The following is a 20,026-nucleotide window of genomic DNA, read 5'->3' as shown; positions in this document are numbered from 1 at the left end:
ATCCCCACATGTGTTATCTTTTGTCTCATACTTTAAAATGAAGCTCTTTGGGACAGGGACTGTATTTTTGTACTTGGCCTAAGACAATCTGGTCTGCACCAAGACTGGGGTCTCTAGGTCCTACTGCACTACTGCTACATCGTAAAATTTTTCCACTGAGTAAATGTAAAGTTTTCAGATTGAAAATGTTCGAAAGCCTAGCATAGATAATACAAACAGAAGTATCACATGTCCAAGAAATATATGACTTCAGGTAATCCATTACTTGTAGTTATAGATGCTTGTTGATTCATATTTTATGTACCTACACACACCCTGGGAAAATGCTAGAAAAATACTATCATTAACCTTCTCCAGGTCAGGCTCCCTTAAAGCTAGTGCAAGTTCATTGTTATCCATCACAGATGCTGCTGCAACATCTAGAGGGGTTGATCCTCGCATAGAAGGGGAAGCTGTTAATAAAACAGTTGCCAAAGTTAGTAATTTAAATAAAAAATAATAAAGATGCAATAGCTTATAAAAATACAAACGTATCCAGAGGACAAATATATTTACCATTAAAGTTATAATAAACCATGGGGCAAACATCTGAGGTTTGGGCATTAATAACCAACTAGTAGCTGAAAGTCCATGCAGTTGTATGTGTATAATTTGTAATATCATGTGTGAAGAAAAAAAACAAGAGATGGCTGACAACTCAAAAATGTGATGCTAACAGACCACGAACCCCAGTGATGACTGAACCTGGTGATATTCTAAACAAAAAGGGCTCTCAGCTGTGCCTGCAGGGAGGGGCTATGCATGCCTGTTCTATGTATTTGCCTGTTTGTGTATGCTGGTTGTGTTGTTTTGTGGGTGGTTGCGTTTTGCTGGGAGGGTTATATGTATGGGGAATGAAGCAAGTGTGTTGCCATGAGGGGCTTTCAACAATGCTTGTAGCTGTTTTTATCACTTCATACTGACAAACAGACATTCTAGACGCACTCCAGGGACAATCCCAGAATTTTATTACACAGATACCACTTAACTATTTTTTTTTACCAATACCATTATTAACACTATAATATAAGCGTTCATGGTGCTGAAATTTCCAAGTGTGAGGCCCATATCAAGTCCCCTTGTAACCTTGTGTTTTCATTCAATGAGAACTTTATGCAAAATTATCTTTTTAGTCTACAAATACAAATGCTTCATTTCAGGTGGAAGATGATTATTGTTTTAGAGGGGAGGGTGAGTGGGAAGTTTAAAGAAAATCCATTTAGACATGGTTTGAGTTATGGATAATTGGGAAATATTTTTCAGATTTAAAATAAAAGGTTTTTTTTTCCCTTTTCTTAAAAAAAATGGAAATTAAATGAAACCCCCCCAATGTTAACATAATATTAGCAAAAGGTCTCACAGTAACATTGACTAAGTCCAGTACAAACACAATTTAACTGTTTTCACTCTAAACATACTTTTGGGCTATGCTTCTGACATGTAAAAATATGTTAAACATGAAAAATTTGGTAACTAAATTTTTGAGCATCAAAATAATCAGATACAACTATGTAGTCCAGAAGAAAAGCAGTAAAATAAAACAAAAGTGGCATTTCACATTTCTGTGCCATTTCTGAGCCTCAGCATAAGCATCGTGGACAAGATAATGTTAGCACGAAAACCTTACATTAGGATTCAGTTGTGAACTGCCTACCACACCCATGTAAGTGAACAAGCACCAGCTACTCTCCCACCCTCCTTGTACAGGTGGGCAGGCTCTTGGCTCTGCCTCTTCCCTATACAACCCAGAGCGTCTTGGCCTGTGTGGGTAGGGAGAAAAGCTGTCCCAGGAAAATCCCTGTAGAAAGGGGGAAGCAGGCATTGACCAGTGACTCTTACAGTTAAACTGTTCTGTTAAAGATCTTCAGCTCCTAGAGCAGCACAAATAGACTCTGCCCTTTACATGGGGAGGAGGGAAGGGGGTAATTACAAGGTGCAATCCAACCCAAAGGCATGAAATGATATTTTTGCTGAAATTGTGTCCATAATTTTGAATTCATGTAGGGTGGGCGGTTGTTTGTTTATGGGGTTTTCTGCATTAAATAATACAATTGCATAAGGTCTTTTTCACATTTAATAATATAGAAACTTCAAGTTTAAAAAAATAAAATCATGCTACCAAGCAGAATGTTGTGTTTTAAACATGGAGTTTGAAGGTTTTTGTACTGTTTTTCTGTTTGTTCATAACTTATAAATCAATGAAAACATTTAAAACTGTATTTTACACACAATTTAGGATACATTTTATGTTACTACTCACCAAGTCCAACACTGCTGTTTTCCAATAAGTAACTAAGATGATCAAACATAGCCTTTTGATTCTGCCTGCTGATGCGGCAGAAATAACATAGAAAACGACAGCAATTTGCCACCATCTTAGGAAACGTGATTTCCTAGACAAACAAGACTAAGTTAGAGTTGCAAAAATGTCTAAAAATCACCAAAAAATCATCATATGCTGGGTCCTTTTACATATTTGTCTTCACATATTTTTTTTGTGTGTGTATGTAAACACAATTAGGTAGGTACCAATCCCGCAAAATGATCTTCCAAGGGCAGATCCCATTGAAATCAACGGGACTCTGGGCAAGTGCATGGTTCATTAAGTTTAGTTGCACAGATTGTGGCCTTAACAAGAAAGAGAACTGGATTCACACCTAAACCCTAGATTCAAACACTGAAATATAGGAAAGCTCAGATGCAGAGCCTGATGTTACAGCCATCTCTAATCAGATGTTTCCAAAAAAAATCTTACTCTAAAACACTCTTCATTTTGGAAATCCCTAAGTATCCTTTTTGGTTTTTATATATATTAGAATCTTTTCCACATACCATGCAGATCAAGAATCCTTTGAAACCAATACCTATAAAACATAGTAGGTTATAAATGCTTTTGGCTGTCCTTCCTTTCCCACGTGAGAATATAGTACTGCTCGTATCCTATTCTAAATTCACAAACAAAAATGGAATCCTTGTAATGTAATATTATTAGGATAATAATTAGAAGATATACAACTTTTTCAGTAAAAGGTGATTCTACTCATTAAGAACTTGACCTTATATTGTGCCAATGGGAAAAGAACGGGAGTATAGGGCTCTCAGCACTTCCATGAGTTTCTGAGCACCTTGCAGAATCAAAGCTTTAAAAGGCCACATTCTAAATTCCCTCTCTTCTGCCAGTGAAATTCTTTACCTTGGATTCTCCTCCTCCGAGTACATTGACCATCACTTCCATGACAGTCTCATGCATTCCTAGAGCCCTCATAAGATTAGGATGTTGGTAAAACACTTTATTATTCATGATGTCTCTATAAAGAAACATAATAAGAAAATGGATTAAAATGTACTGTTCAGGGAACACATTTTAATTTCTCTGTCACATGATACTCACACAACTACCAGTCTGAAGAACAAGCCTGCTCTTGCAGTTCTTACCTAGGTATACCGCCCTGTGTTTGCACAGGGACAGAAGGACTGGGCACAAATAAAGTTAAGTGTTAGAAATTATTGAATTTTATTGATTGATTTCAATCCTTGTAATTTAATGAAATTCTAGAAAATGCACAAAGGATTGAATGCTTATTTCACTGTGTATTACCTACATGGAATGTTCGCAAAGCCACATGATACAGAGATCATAAGTCAAGTTAGAGGCCTTAGTTCAAATCCAGTGGAAAATACCTCGTCATGATGATGGCATGATATTTCCTCTCCTAACAGGTTAGCTGGATTTCAGCACATTCATACAGTTCGTGCATTCAGTGCACCTGAATTACATACATACCAATTTGATAGAACAAAACTCCTAGGGCTGTCAGAGGGAAGGGAGCAGAGCCAAAGAGGCATCATTCCGCCAGCCTCCGACTGCGTGCTGGACACCATACAGTCCATGGGCTGAGGGGTAATGTGACTGGATGGCATAGAGGGGGGTGACAAGTAGAGCTATTCTCTGCTGCATCATTCCATATAAAACCCACAAGGAAATTGGCCAAGGGGCAGGCAGAGAGGCATTTAGTTCTGAGTGGGTGGAGGAGATACCCAAGGGGTCGTGCCAAGGTCTAGCACCTTTCACAAAGGCCCCAGAATTAGTAGCATTTCCTCATGGTTTTAGGACATCCATAAGGTTAGAGGGTCATGACCAAGGACATTGTGGATTCTTCATCACTTGAAGTCTTGATTTAAACACTGGATGTCTGTGTAAAAGATATGCTTTAGCTCAGACAGAAGTTATGGGCTTGAAGTAGGAATTATTGAGTGAGGTTCCATGGCCTATATTATGTAGGAGGTCAAACTATATCATCATAATGGTCCCTGCTGGCCTTGAAATCGGTGAATCTAACATTTCCCTGACATTCCCACCCCATAGTGTCACCCTCTTCTTTTTTTTTTTTAATAACTAAAGCCTAAATCTGATATTTACTCTAATTTATTTTCATGCCACATAAATATTGGTTAGTACTGTATACTACATAATTTACATAGATGTAACCAATATGATAATTCATAATTATAACATCCTGGATTACCCCTATACAAATTGGTCAGACTGCTAGACGTGTTTTTTAATTAAAAAAAAAGATTTTAATAAACAACAGTCATAGTGGAATAAAAACCAAATACAGTTATCTCACAGAATAGCAATAAGATTTCCACAAAGAGGAAAACAATGCCGCAAAACAGGAGCCGTGGGTAAATGATATTAATAAATTAACCAGTCTAAGCCCAGTCCTTCAGTCCTTACTCCCACTGAAGTCATCGTGATCTCAGCCTGAGTACAGAATGGAAAATGGAACCCGAAGTGATGTGACAATGGAAGCTTCAATTATCCATTAAATAACAATTATTCTGCAGTCAGAGTTTCTAAGATTCATTCTGTCTAATTAAAAGATTGTACTATACAGGACAGAAGTGAAGGAATTTTTTTTTCCAGTAACAGAATGCACATTTGCAAACATTGCCCCAAATAACAGCACTAACAGTACTTGTACCATAGAAATGTGCCAGTTACATCTCCAAGCCTTAGACGTTTGCCTGTGGAATCTCCTATCAAGATCAGAAAAGAATTTAGAGTCTGGATAGGAAAGAGAATTTACGACATGTCTACACCGCCACACAGTTTGGACTACAGAGGTGTGAATAGCAGTACACACCAAAGTACTGTGCTGTAACATCCCTGTATGGCTGCTGCAGGCATGAACAAAAAGGTTCCTAGTTCACATTAATGTAGTTCTCTTCCAACAGGACTACAATGATGCAAAATAGGAAACCTTTAGTTCATGCCTGCAGTAGCCACACACGGGAGTTACAGTGCTATTCACACCCCAACAGCCCCAACTTCAGGGCAGTGTAGACATGTCTTTAGTTCCAGTTATCCTCCTGTCATCAAGTATTAGCCACATAAAGAACAATAATCATAAGAACTTTACTGGTTTTCCAATAAATGTTAACTTAAGTGAACTACTGCTCAAGAGAACATTCTTTCCTTTCTAGTGCACTTCAGCAATGCAGCTTTAAACATGAGCACCAGTTTTGAAAATTATGGTGTCAACATTATTTTACATAAAGATAGAGATGTCTAATAAACATGAATATTTTTTACAGTAATTACAATTTAAAAGCTGTAGCAAGCCTACAAATTATATACAACGTAGAAATAAATATGAAAGCAATGTGCCTCAGGTCAGAGGAAAAATGACTAGATAATTATAAATGAAGCAACAGTATTGTTAATTCTCCTGCTAATATTGTGAGTCTTGTGATATTTGCTGTTCTTCTTTTAGCTTCTGCTCCTGGAATTATGTGATTATGTAACTCAGCTTTAGTTAAAAAATGGTTGTGAAGAAAAGCTTGAAAACATGAACACTAAAATCTAAAAACCAGATGCATCAGCCACACTACACAATCTCTGTAGTGTAGTTGGCAGCTGTGTCATTACTAATAGTGCTTAACTCTATTAGCCCCTAATGACTTAGGTGCCCTCTCTGCCTGTTCCCCAGACAAGCCTTCAGGTCAAAGTTGCTATGGGATCTGTACCAGGAATCTCAACCCAGGAAAGCTGCTCCTGCTACGTGCCACTACGTGCCTGGCATCTACTCTGTGTGCCATGGGCCATGACCTTTTTAAAAAAGAGGGGCAAATCAAACCTTTCAGGGAGGCCACAGGCAGGCTGCTTTGGCTGTGTTCAAGAGCCTTAATTGCTTACTACTCTGAATAGCCATAAACTCTTCTATCTCTACACCACACCATGGCTTAGATTTTCCTCCTTCGTTGGGAACTGAGCCGTCCTGGACATGTAAGACACTTCAAGGATGGGCCAGTGGTATCAAGGACAAAGACTCTTTGAAAGCATAACTCTTACAATACTTGGCATAATTACTGAGCATATTATAAAGTGTGACAACTGAAAGACTCTGCTGTATTAGCTTATCTGCTGTATCTCTGAAATAACACTGTGATGAAAAAGACCTGAAGAAGAGCTCTGTGTAGCTCAGAAGCTTGTCCCTTTCACCAACATAAGTTGATCCAATAGAAGATATTATCTCACCCATCCCGTCTCTTTATTATGATGAAAAAGAAAATTGTGCCTTTAAATGTGATTGAGCAGTGCTCCCATTTATCCACTGGAAGAGACGGATAGTTGACACTAAAAGAACAGGAGTACTTGTGGCACCTTAGAGACTAACAAATTTATTAGAGCGTAAGCTTTCATGGGCTAGAGCCCACTTCATCGGATGCATAGAATGGAACATATAGTAAGAAGATAGATAGATATATATACACATTACAGATAAGTTGGAAGTTGCCATACAAACTGTGAGAGGCTAATTAGTTAAGATGAGCTATTATCAGCAGGAGAAAAAAACTTTTGTACTGATAATCAAGATGGCCCATTTAGACAGTTGATAAGAAAGTGTGAGGATACTTAACTTTAGGGAAATAGATTCAATATGTGTAATGACCCAGCCACTCCGAGTCTCAATTCAAACCCAAGTTAATGGTAGCTAGTTTGCATATTAATTCAAGCTCAGCAGTTTCTCACTGGAGTCTGCTTTTGAAGCTTTTCTGTTGCAAAATTACCACCCTTAAATCTTTTACTGAGTGGCCAGAGAGGTTGAAGTGTTCTCCTACCAGATTTTGAATGTTATGATTCCTGATGTCAGATTTGTGTCCATTTATTCTTTTGCATAGAGACTGTCCAGTTTGGCCAATGTACATGGCAGAGGGGCATTGCTGGCACAGGATGGCATATATCACACTGGTAGATGTGCAGGTGAACGAGCCCCTGATGGCGTGGATAATGTGATTAGGTCCTATGATGGTGTCACTTGAATAAATATATGGACAGAGTTGGCATCGGGCTTTGTTGCAAGGATAGATTCCTGGGTTAGTGTTTTTGTTGTGTAGTATGTGGTTGCTGGAGAGTATTTGCTTCAGGTTGTGGGGGCTGTCTGTAAGTGAGGACTGGTCTGTCTCCCAAGATCTGTGAGAGTGAGGGATTATTTTTCAGGATAGGTTGTAAATCTGTGATGATGTGCTGGAGAGGTTTTAGTTGGGGGCTGAAGGTGACAGCTTGTGGCATTCTGTTATTTTCTTTGTTGGGCCTGTCCTGTAGTAGGTGACTTCTGGGTACTCTTCTGGCTCTGTCAATCTGTTTTTTCACTTCAGCAGGTGGGTATTGTAGTTTTAAGAATGCTTGATACAGATCTTGTAGGTGTTTGTCTCTGTCTGAGGGATTGGAGCAAATGTGGTTGTATTTTAGAGCTTGGCTGTAGACAATGGATCATGTGGTGTGTCCTGGATGGAAGCTGGAAGCATGTAGGTAAGTATAGCGGTCAGTAGGTTTCCGGTATAGGGTGGTGTTTATGTGACCATTGCTTATTAGCACCATAGTGTCCAGGAAATGGACCGCTTGTGTGGACTGGTCTAGCCTGAGGTTGATGGTGGGATGGAAATTGTTGAAATCATGGTGGAATTCCTCAAGGGCTTCTTTTCCATGGGTCCAGATGATGAAGATGTCATCAATGTAGCGCAAGTAGAGTTAGGAGACGAGAGCTAAGGAAGTGTTGTTCTAAGTCAGCCATAAAAATGTTGGCATACTGTGGGGCCGTGTGGGTACCCATAGCAGTGCCGCTGACTTGAAGGTATATGTTGTCCCCAAACGTGAAATAGTTATGGGTGAGGACAAGGTCACAAAGGTCAGCCACCAGGTCAGCTGTGACATTATCGGGGATACTGTTCCTGATAGCTTGTAGTCCATCTTTGTGTGGAATGTTGGTGTAGAGGGCTTCTACATCCATAGTGGCTAGGATAGTGTTCTCTGGAAGATCACTGATGGATTGTAGTTTCCTCAGGAAGTCAGTGGTGTCTCGAAGATAGCTGGGAGTGCTAGTAGCGTAGGGCCTGAGGAGAGAGTCCACATAGCCAGACAATCCTGCTGTCAGGGTGCCAATGCCTGAGATGATGGGGCGTCCAGGATTTCCATGTTTATGGATCTTGGGTAGCAAATAGAATACCCCTGGTCCAGGTTCTAGGCATGTGTCTGCACAGATCTGTTCCTGTGCTTTTTCAGGGAGTTTCTTGAGCAGATGGTGTAGTTTCTTTTGGTAATCCTCAGTGGTATCAGAGGATAATGACTTGTAGAATGTGGAGTTAGTGAGCTGCCTAGCAGCCTCTTGTTTATATTCCAACTTATTCATAATAACAACAGCACCTCCTTTGTCAGCCTTTTTGATTATGATGTCAGAGTTGTTCCTGAGGCTGTTGATGGCATTGTGTTCAGCACGGCTGAGATTATGGGGCAAGTGATGCTGCTTTTCCACAATTTCAGTCCGTGTGCATCGACGGAAGCAATCTATGTAGAAGTCTGCATCCCTCACAAGACTTGACACACTTATGAGAATGACAGTGAGGCTTGAGCAAAGATTAAAAACCATCAGCCTTTTCATTAAGCCAAATATCTTGGTCTGAGCTCTCAGATGGTCAAAAGCTATTTTACTGCTCGCTGTACTCCCTGGATACAGGAATGGCTAGAGGCAACAGAGACATATTTGTATCTTCTTTACTGGTGGAACATAATAAGAATGGAATTGTTTTCCTTATTCCTTTTAAACATCTAGCTATGATATATCTGCCTCATATTTGAGATAGAATGTAATTGGTCACTGCACTTACAATAATTGATACATTGCTTTCTTTTCACTGAGCAGCTATTACGGACTCTGCAAGTGTTTGACTTTGTGAATCAATTAAACTATAATCTCTGGTTTCAACTGCATAATTTAGTTAGAGACTAGCCATTTATCAATCCCACAGAGGTGCTATGTACATGGCCCTACAGTTACCTCTTGAACTGTTAAGACAAGGTACTTTGAGCTGTTTCCCATGTGCATAGATCACTTAAGGGCTATCTTAGCAGTGTGTGTGGATTTAAGAATAGATATAAGATGATACATAGAAAAAATGTTTAGGGCAATTTGAAAATGTATATTCCAAGTTTTGGTAAAATTATACTAATACATCAGATATGTCATGGGCTTAAACTTGTAGATAGAACTTTTTTGTGGATAGAACTTTTCTGAAGAGGTTGAGACAAGGCGGACACAACATTTCAAAAATATAAGAGTTCAAAACTGAGCTGATTTCATTTGAGGTGGGATCACCAAGGGCAGACCTATACGCCCTCATAAGAGACTCCTCAATCAAAGGTAGGTGGAGGAGTCAGAGGAGATCATGGCCTGCTCATACCAGAATCTCATATCAGATGGGCAAAGTATCAGATCTCCACAACAAATATAGATCATGGAATGCTGCCTCCACGAGGTCCTGTTCAGAACCAGGACTACATATGGATACAGGAGAACTGCCAGGGTAAAGGGAGCAAAAATGACAAACAGATCCCTGACAATGAGTTAAGGCATCCCCCAGTTCCAACCTTTCTTGGATCTGGAGGTCTGCTTGGAGCAGACAGGTGCCTGGATCTGTGGCTTTTATGATACCTACAAGTTCCAGTACCTGGGCCTGAGAACTCACATGTTTCTCTTACGGCAGAGGGGACTAGATCTGAGGACTCCCTATGGTTATTAATCGTTTACCTACAGGGAAAAGGTCAGAGTTTTAGTGGCTTACTTGGTAATTCAAATAATTAAAATAGCACTAACTACATTTTGAGAATTAAATGATTAAATATATATGAATAATGAAATGCAAGTATAATTAGACCTACACAGAATTACAAATGGAAGAAAATGTAGGGAAGTTCTAATTCAAGTAGACAGATGCTATCTCATTAATTTAAGATCATTTTTGACCATACTTATCTACTGACAGTCATACTCTGGAGGGAATCTCACTGCTGCTCATAAAAGTACATTGCAATAAAATAATGTCACCAAATATATAATGCTTGAATCCACATAAAAAGAGAGAAAATGTAAGAGGCAAGCTGACCAGCACTTCCTGTGAGGTACAGAGCATGCTCAACTCATCATGCAGAATCAGAGTTAAGAGATGTGTACAGAGTGTAATTGCTACTGAAAAGTCAAATATATTTCACTAGTTACCACCAAAGGCATTTTTGAGGAACTAAAATGTTCCCAATTTGTCAAAACAATGGTGCAACTTCATACATAAAGTTGGGGTTATTTAACCAGGACTGACAATGCTCTGGGTCCACAGTCAACATGAGGGGGACATAAAAAAGGGATGTGCATTCTAGGTGTGCTCTACTAGGTGTAAGGTCTAATAGTGGGCAAGCTACGGGAGTGGTAGAGGAATCGGTGTGGGGATTAAGGCTGGGTAAAAACTTCTTTCTTGTTCTCCTAGACAACTAATGGCTGTTACATAGCATTCAGGGCTATGCTGCTTCAAGAGGAGAAAAAACACTGCCTCAAGCAATAGTAAAAAACGGAAGTGGAAAATCCAATTTTTCCCTTTTAGTGAACTCAGAAACATGAATTTGTGCTGACAGTTAGAAGATTTATGGAATAAACTGGTCTGAGTGCAATCATCACTCTTTTGGTAGCTGGTTTCAGCAACGCCAAAGCCCATTAACATCTCACAAATAAATGTATTCTCCTTAAACTCAAGTGGATGAAACCTCTGGCTTTGGTGTTGAAAGTCCCAGGGTGATCTTTACTGATGGCAGGGCTACTTATATGAATATGCAGCCTCTATCCATTCAATTTATAGAAAGGTCTAAATGCTGAACCTGATTGTATCCTTTAAAGTGAAGTTACAGTGTTTCAAATAGGACTGATATATTACTGTAGAACTGTAATGCTCTTCACTTTTGCTTCTCCCCTCTATGAATTTTCCAAAAAGATAAGACCTTATAGTGCAGTTTACTACTATTCAAAAGACATCTTTATTAACAATGCTTCAAAGCCTAGATCTTAGAACTACTGAAGCTCCTATCTATTTCAACCCAAAACTTCACTTTTAGCCTCCTTAAACCACAGAAATCATATTTACAGTCAAACAATATGCTTAACCCAAGTGATAACAAAATGAGACAAATAATTGGAAAGTAAGAGATCTGTCAATCAAATGTTACTGTACTCCAGTGATTTACCCTAATCCACGAATCATAAGCTTCTCTTCCTCCTTGCCCATTCTGACGCTAAGCAAGGAACGGATCTGGCCCAGGGATGCCAAGAGGTTGATTGTATCTTCCACTGATACACCATTTATGGTGTAGGTCTTCGGTAAGCTTCGAACCAGACCACCGATACCATCATACTGGCGATGCAGCAATACAAACATGGCCCTCACTAACTCCGGATCCTCTATTATTGACTCCTGAGCCCAGCGTACCATGGTCTCTGAAATCAATTGCTGAAGAGTGGCTAAAAAAGAATGAAGAATGAAAAAAATCAGAATTAATTTCTCATGTTTCTAATAACAGTCTCTTTGAATGCATTATGCAGCATATTAGAATTAGCACAATCAAGAAAAAAAATTTTTGTTTTCTTAACAGGCTGAGGTACAATGTAATACATTGTGTCAAGAGAAAAATATGCCATTATAGGGAAAACAAGCAGTAATATTTTGCTGCAAGAAACTAGCTTTAAAATAATAGATATCACTTCCACATATGACAGTGTAAAAGAGCACGAAGATGTACTGGATCCTCACTGGAGAGTGACTTTACAGCAGTGGCCAGCTCCACTTCCAGATACTTTTTCCATGAGTTTTGAAAGCATGAGTTTTTATTATTATTTTATTATTATTATTTATATGGTAGTATCACCATTGTCAGCTCCTGTGTATTGGACTATTAATTTAGGATACAGTGATACATATCTTATTTTAAAAAAAGTAAGTGTTTTGGCTGACATTTCAGACAATAATTGGGTTGAAGCAAAGATCCCATTGAAAAACCAATATTGTACACTCCAAAAACTTCAGTTAAGCCTGCTTTGAGTCAGAGCCATAAGCTTAAAGGTACACACAGAAGCTTCCCTTAAAATCTAACTTCCTATGACACATAACATATACGGAGATGCCAGAACTTTCCACCCCCTTCCCCTTCAGAGCAGGACTACACTGGACTTTAATTTTACTTACAGGGCTTCTTAGCATCATTATCAGCTGGTTTCTCATTTTGTTTCTTCTTTAAATATGTGACTTTTTCTACTAGGTACATCAGGCGACCTCTAATGGTTAAATCACTGTTTCCATCCAGGGCTCCATCTTCATCTAATTCAATTCCTGAAAGCAACAAATATTAAATGGCTAAAAAAATACAGTTGAATAGATGACAGCTGTGCTCAGTGTCCAAATGTGAAAATATACCAAACTGATTTTGTTCTGCTCTGTTAGCTAAGTGTCCCACAAACAAATACATATATAGTACTGCTTCAAAAGTTATACCAGTTTAAAGGTTAGAGTAGAGGACTGGGAGCTGGGAATCCTGTCTGCTGCTGTCATTTAGTCAGTGTGTGACTGTGGGTCAGTCTCTTAGCCTGTGCGTGCCTTAGTTTCCCCATGTGCAAAATGGGATAATACCTGCATTCCAGGGGATTTAGTGATGCTTGACTGAGGTTTGTATTTTGAGATCCTCAGTGGAAAGGCATTATAGAAATGAGGGCATTGGCATGGCTGTTAATTCATTTTTCAATGAGTAGGTATGAGCAAGTAACTCCATTCATTATATCATGGCACATGTGATAGGCAGCTATAAGGAAAAACAAGGTGTGAAAATGCAAAATATGTTGATTTGATGCAAGATTTGTTCTTCATTTTTATGGTTTCATCTAAAATAATGTAACTGAAACCTAAGGGTTTGGTCCAGGATGATAACTAATATTAAAGTGTCATGACTATATGAGTTCAAAGTAAAAATGACATTCAGTATTTTTTTTCAAATTCAGAATTATTCAACTTTTAAAAAATATGATGGTCACTTTTACAGCAGGATTCTACCTCACATTAGATCATTCTGCTTGCTCCTTTGGTATTTTTGAAAAAGAAGTTGGGTTGTTTTTAAAATATATTTGCCTTTTTTCCATTAATCCCTTTGTGGGATGCGATCTATTCTCTGTTTTCTTGCTTTTCACCCTAAGGAAAATGTTAATGCATAAGTCATTGATAAGACTACAATTAAGACATGGGTATTTTTAGTAAAAGTCACCTGTCCATGATTTGTACTATAAATACCCCTGACTAAATCTTAGCTGGGGGCTACTGCTCTGGGGAGCCCCTGGGAGGCTGCTTCTCTGAGGGGCCCCTGGGGCCAGCCCCACTGGCTCCTGCTCAAGATGTCCACGGGGCCAGCAGCACCAGCTGCCGGGGACTGCTGAGCAGCGGCTGCTTCGGCCACCCCCCGGACCACTGCTCAGGTGGTCCCCGGGGCCAGCCATATCGGCCGATGTTCGGGAGGTCCCCCGGGCCAGCTGCCGGGGGCCACCGAGCAGCGGCCGGTGCATCTATCCATGGGGCTGTCTGGGCAGCTGGCCTCTGGGCCAGCTCCTTTGGCAGCCCTGGGGTCAGCCACACTGGCTGCTGCAGAAGTCACGGAGGCCACGGAAAGTCATGGACAGACATGGAGCCCTAGTCATCAATAATCACATATTTTAAGAATTATAAACTGGTTTGTAAGGAAATCGCAATCTGATTGGTGGAAATTCCTTTTAATTTAAGTAATTAACAATAATGTAACTGAATTATCTAATCCAGTTAGAGTACAGAAACACTCCTACAGTTATTGATGCAAAAATGCCAGTTCCATGTGTCTGATTTGCAGAATATCAGAATGATTATTTCTTAACCAATACACAACATATGAATTCCCAAATTATGATTGGTTGACAGTCATCAGTAGCCAGTTATCTACAACCAAGAGTTGCATAATCTGTGTTTGTTTCCTTTTGACTACATAAATCTATGTACTCTGCCCTACTATAATCCCTCTTCTCATTGGCTTCTGTCTAGGTCTTTCGGTTTTTTGTAGCTTTTCTTTTCCATTTAAAATTGGAATATTTAATTTGAAATGTCATAACAACAACAAGAGTCCTTGAAGGTCCCTCCTGTTAAAGACCCAATTCTGGAAGAAACTCAAGGCAAAAAAATCAATTGGGTTCTAGACAAGTACGAAGCCCTGAGTAGCAGAGTCCCTTCCAGGATCAGGGCCTGAGTTAGGAAAAAAATAATAATCACATGACTCAGCTGCAGCTTTCTCCATGTGGGAGGGGAGGAGGGAGAATTTAAATGTGAAGCAGCTCAACTGCCACCTCCCTCTGCTGCTTGTCAACTGCTGGCTCCTTTTACAAACTGAGCAGCTAATTTTTCCTGTTTTCTACAGGTGATTTACAGAAGAAGGCGGCATGAATAATTTTAAATAGAGAAGTGGTGATTAACCACAGCTTTGTCTTATCAGTCTCTAGGAGACTGAAGCAAAATTTAAATGGAAGGAACCTCTTCACTGGATCTGCAGTGTCCACAGATGCGTGTTTAACATTTGAAAAATTATTTTGTTTTGGTTTCTTGGCATTTACTTTATTTTCTTACAATGGTCAACATTTCGACACTAAAGAGACTGTTGCATTTCATGTAATTATTGTAACAAAAATATTTGGACTGAGCTTAAGCACCATTTTCTCTGTCTGTCTTCAACAAAACCCCCAGCCTCAAAGTGAACTATAATGTTTTTTTAGCATGTTCATTTTTCATTTTCATTTGCCTTTGGAGAACTGGAACAGCTGTTATTGTGGTTAATAGGACCACAGTTATTTTGATAGAGTGAAATTCACCTATTGGTGAATGGGAGCAGTTTACCTATGGTACTGGGGGAAAAGAGGAGCAACAGCTGCTATTCTAGCCCCAGATTATTACTGAAGAGCTATAGAGCTTCCCAATACCCACAGGAGCTAGATTTCATTCACTAACCTCTGAGGAGTACCACACAAGTTCCATTTATTTGGAGCTTGTGTGGGAGGAATGAAATTTCCTCTTGTCGACTAAAATGTAACGTGTTTTCTTCTATTCTGATCAGATGAGAGGGTGCACTTGTATTATAATGACTGAGGAATCCACACCCCCTTGTGTATTATCTAGCTACCTGTTGCTGACATAATTTAATGGGTAGCTTGGTTTTGCTGAAGTTATTGAATCTGGCTAATACAGTTTCAGAGACAAGAACATTCCAAAATAGGGTTTACCACAATGTGTCATTAAGTCCTCATGGAACTCCAAGAGTTGATCTCTAATTTCTTCAGAGCAAGGACAATCACTTTTATCATCCTTAAAATTCAGAAGCATGTTAATCTTAAAAAGAAAGAATACAAAAGAAAGTTTAAAGCTTTGGGAGCATCTTTTTGAACACTTTGCAGTAGGCTAGAAGGGAATACGGAAAGCCAAGGATGCCTGGAATCCAAATATGTACTTAGAAGACCAATAAAGTATCCACAAGGTTTACAGTTAATCCGCAAATACTGCATTTCTTTTTGCACATTACCTCCATAAATATGTGCAGATAACAAATTTTAAAACATTTTTTTCTATTATAGAAATCTTTTAGGTAAACTGAACTACACAAATACCAGAGGAACTATGATTTCTGAAGAGGAAAAAAATCAGGCATTTAAGTAGAGTAGGTAAAAAAGGTAATAAAATGAGCATCAGTGTGAACTGACGGCTAGAGCACAGGATAGGATCAGGACTCCTGGGTTCCGTTTCCAACTCTGCCACTAATTAGCTGTGTCACCTTGGTCAAATCACTTAATCTCTCTGAATATCAGTTTCTCTATGTTTAAAATAGGTTAAAAAGGGTGTTGTAAAGTTTAATAAATGAATGTTTGTAAAGCATTCTGAAATCCAGAAATGTATGTCTATGCTAAGTTTTATTATTACTGCAGAATCTCATCTGAGAACTGTCTACTTTCCTATAATGCCATTGTATACATAGACAGAAGAGCATGACAAGGCTGTACTCTAAAAGCTTGTCTACACTGGGAAATTACACAGCACTAGACAACGCTAATACATATGAATGAACACAACATATTACTCAGTGTAGATAAAGACTAACATCCCGTGGTGTCATGTCATGATTAGCCCTAGTGTGGACCTTAGGGCTCACCACAACCGGCTGACTGACAATGTTAAACATGACCTATCCTTGACTGCACTGAAGTTGTACATCATGTATGTTTAAATACTTGATTTACCAGCATAGAAAAGGGTGAGAACCGAATGAAAATTTGAATGTTAGGACACAGCACTCTGACTGGGCTGGGATCCTACTTCCCTGCTTTGGCTTTTCTGCCACGCTCACAGTCTGGAAAAAAGAATAACTGCCCATTTTAAGTGGTACCTGCTCTTGAGGTGGAGACCGAAACTCTCTTGTTTTTCTTGCTGTCAGTGCGGCAGACATGTTTAAGGCCTGCATAACTTCATTGTATCGGAATCGCTGATTCTCTTGAAGCTTAAACACAAAATCATCAGAAAATGCTACAATGGCTTCTATCCGGTGACGTATCTGGCAGTCACAGAGGTACTGGAGTAGGTAACACATCTGAGAAAATATCAGAAAGAGGGCAACAAAAAGTAGACAAACTTTTAAAATATTCTGTTAACATATAACTGAGTGTGGGTACTGTAGACTTCAAGTGATAAGGCAGAACCTGTTATCAGATGAATTGACAGTAAGCTGCGATACAGCCATGCTTGAGTTAGTATTGGGGCTTATAAATTGCCATCTGCAGGAGATCTATCTGCCTCAGAAACATATACAAGGACATGGGAATTGAGCTAGAGTGAAAAGATAATAATATAGATTTAGACCTTGTCTATATAGCAATTTAGTGCACAGCAAGCTGAGGTGTGAATCTACAATGCACCGGCCTGCCGTGCACTAAATGGCTGTTTGGGCCCTTAGTGCTCTTAGTCTCTATTTCCAGTGGGTCATCTTTTGCATTTGTACATGGAAGCTGCAGAATGCCCTATTAAATTAGTTCCTTTTAGAAATTAATTCTGACCAGATGATAACAGTTGTTGCTAGGCTGATGGCTAAAATAATACCATTTTATTAGCAATTTAACTCCACAGTTTACTACCAGTAAAGATCTCCCTTAGGCCCAACTAATTACCACAGGGCAGCTCAAATGAGAGAGTACAACTTATAAAAAACAGAAATGTATCTGAATGTATTTGGTTAAATGTTTCATCAGCCCTCTAGTTTTTTTGTTTTGAGAGAGTGTGTGCACCTGTGCAAATGAGATAGCTCAGTGGTTTGAGCATTGGCCTGCTAAACCCAGGGTTGTGAGTTCAATCCTTGAGGGGGCCATTTAGGGATCTGGGGCAAAAAGTGGGGATTGGTCCTGCTTTGAGCAGGGGGTTGGACTAGACGACCTCCTGAGGTCCTTTCCAACCCGGATATTCTATGATTCTATTAATTCCTTTATCTTTCTTTATAAAATAATCACATCCATCTCTTATTCATTAAAGGTGAGGTCACCCAGAACAAAGCCTATGCACCACTTTTATCCCAATTAATCTAATTTGATGGCTTCCAGGGATTTAAGTGGTACCTAGGCCTTGTCTGTCTCTCTGCTCAGGGGTGAATTTCATCCTAGAAACTACATTGTGCCATTTAAGATTCCTTATAGAAAGGGGTATTGCACAGTCACACGGCTTCAGGGCAACAATGGGAGGCCTTCTGCCTAAACTGACAAAATGACTCCCACAGCTTCTGGGCATGCAGAGGCAGAATGACTATGTCTGCTACTATGCCAGTGCCGGTTCAGCCTTTTGTTGTTGTTGTTATTTGGTTGGTTGTTTTTTTCCCTCTGCTCTGTTGATTGACCAGCCCTTTTTTCTTGGCTTAGTCGCTCCTAGGAGGCACCAAAAATGGCCAAATACCTGACTGTTCCTGAATAAGCTCCATGTAGACAAGCCCTCAGCTCAACCTCTCCGATGTCCCTTTTCGGTCTCCTTATGCCTAACCACCCCGCCCCCAGGCCAGTCACTGCTCAACTATGTAACAGCCAGGAAGAAAATAGCTCTTAGAAGCTGCTCTCACTTGGTTATCTACTAATAGCCACAATTCTCCAAAGAAAGTTGAAGGGAAAATGTAATACATTATATATAAGTCGCTACTTCTAAATTTATAAAATGACAATTTTATTTTTTTTTAATTCAGAAGATATTTCTGACCTAATTATGTTTTATTTATGTCAGATTTGGTTCGAAACAGGTCTCACAACGTCCACCAAGGCTACTGTTATCATAGGGCAATAAAGAGGATAATGCAAAATTATATCATTAATAGCGATTATATTTTTAAAACACAATGTAAAAATGCACTACAGATGCACGTGTGCCTGCAAAAAAGAGTGCATGGCTTGAAATATGCTTCAAGACTGCTGTGTTCCTTGAAATATTTGAATGAAAGGAAGAAGGAAGTCTGAAATATACAAACAGCCACTGATACTGTCTCAGTCATTACCTGTAATTTTACTGGTTCAGGAAGTTTCATTTGAAGAAGGCCTTCCGTCAGCACCCGCCCCCCTTTGACTTCTTCCTCTCCTCTTTCTGGCTTTAGCTCCTCTGTACTCATCTCCTTCTCTGGCACTTCACTCTCATCCTCCTGGCTCATGCCTTCCTTGAAAACGCTGGGCTCAATCAGCTGCAAGATGTGTTTCAGATCCCCATTATGGAAGACTCCCATGATTAGCAGAGTGTAAAAAAGCTTGATGAGAGGGACAAATAGAAACTCTGTCGTACCCCCTACTGGATCTCTGACATGGAGGTTGCCCTCTTGAACAGCCTCAGTCAGCATCTCTATAGTTTTGGCCTTTAAGATATCCAGAGGAAATTCAGGGCTAAATTGATAGCACTCACTGCTAATGCTTACAAAACTGGGAGACGAGAACTGGATTCTAGGTCGTAGTGAGGTGCTGAGTCCTATACCAGGGAGGCCATGTTTTTTGTTCTCATCAGGGAACAGAGTAATGCTCTTGGTCTCATCTGTCATCGGAACAATAAATTCATTATTCATCATTAACCTGGCCGTGGCATAGGTGTTGAGGTGGATGTCAATGAGTAAGTCGTAATAGCCTGTGCGAAGCAAGCCTGGCATATACTTATTCTCAATGCCATACAGAAGCTGAGATTCATCCACATGGCTGCACATAGCATGTGCCACCCGGTTGTTCCCTAGAGCACAAACAGCTGAATACAATCGGAGGGTATGATAGTGAAATTTCAGCAATTCTTCCTGTTCTGTCAGTTCTAAAATATCTATAGACCTGTAGAGAAGAAGGGAAAATAGAGGAAGTTCCATATCAGTGCAGTAGCTAGGAACATAGGACTCAAAAAGCAAGAAAGTTATTCAGAATTCTACAATTGTGCAATATGGGCAAATTAGCCATTGCTCTGGACCTTGAATTTTTGAATTCCTAACTTTCAGGTATTTAAATTTGCAATTTTATAGACAACAGACGGCTTAAAAATCATGAGCCAAGCCTTGAAATTGTTTAGACTGTATAAA

The 20,026-nt window shown here is 39.5% G+C and overlaps 1 protein-coding gene across 1 annotated transcript in view; it reads right to left on the bottom strand.

Moving 5' to 3' along the window:
- RYR2 (ryanodine receptor 2) overlaps positions 1–20,026 on the bottom strand; it is a 717,900-nt gene that overhangs the window by 247,522 nt on the left and 450,352 nt on the right. Inside the window, exons 37-44 of the mRNA XM_084622892.1 lie at positions 18,983–19,784; positions 16,850–17,050; positions 15,696–15,801; positions 12,604–12,747; positions 11,609–11,882; positions 3,233–3,347; positions 2,300–2,432; positions 349–452 (exon numbers count right to left, since the gene is read on the bottom strand). Of these exons, the coding sequence (XP_084479018.1) occupies positions 349–452; positions 2,300–2,432; positions 3,233–3,347; positions 11,609–11,882; positions 12,604–12,747; positions 15,696–15,801; positions 16,850–17,050; positions 18,983–19,784 (1,879 nt within the window). The remainder of the gene's footprint in view (positions 1–348; positions 453–2,299; positions 2,433–3,232; positions 3,348–11,608; positions 11,883–12,603; positions 12,748–15,695; positions 15,802–16,849; positions 17,051–18,982; positions 19,785–20,026) is intronic.

The sequence above is a fragment of the Lepidochelys olivacea genome, assembly GCF_965140295.1.
Source record: "Lepidochelys olivacea isolate rLepOli2 genome assembly, chromosome: 3".
In the NCBI taxonomy this organism is placed as follows: domain Eukaryota; kingdom Metazoa; phylum Chordata; order Testudines; family Cheloniidae; genus Lepidochelys; species Lepidochelys olivacea.
This window is presented reverse-complemented; position numbering and strand designations above follow the sequence as displayed.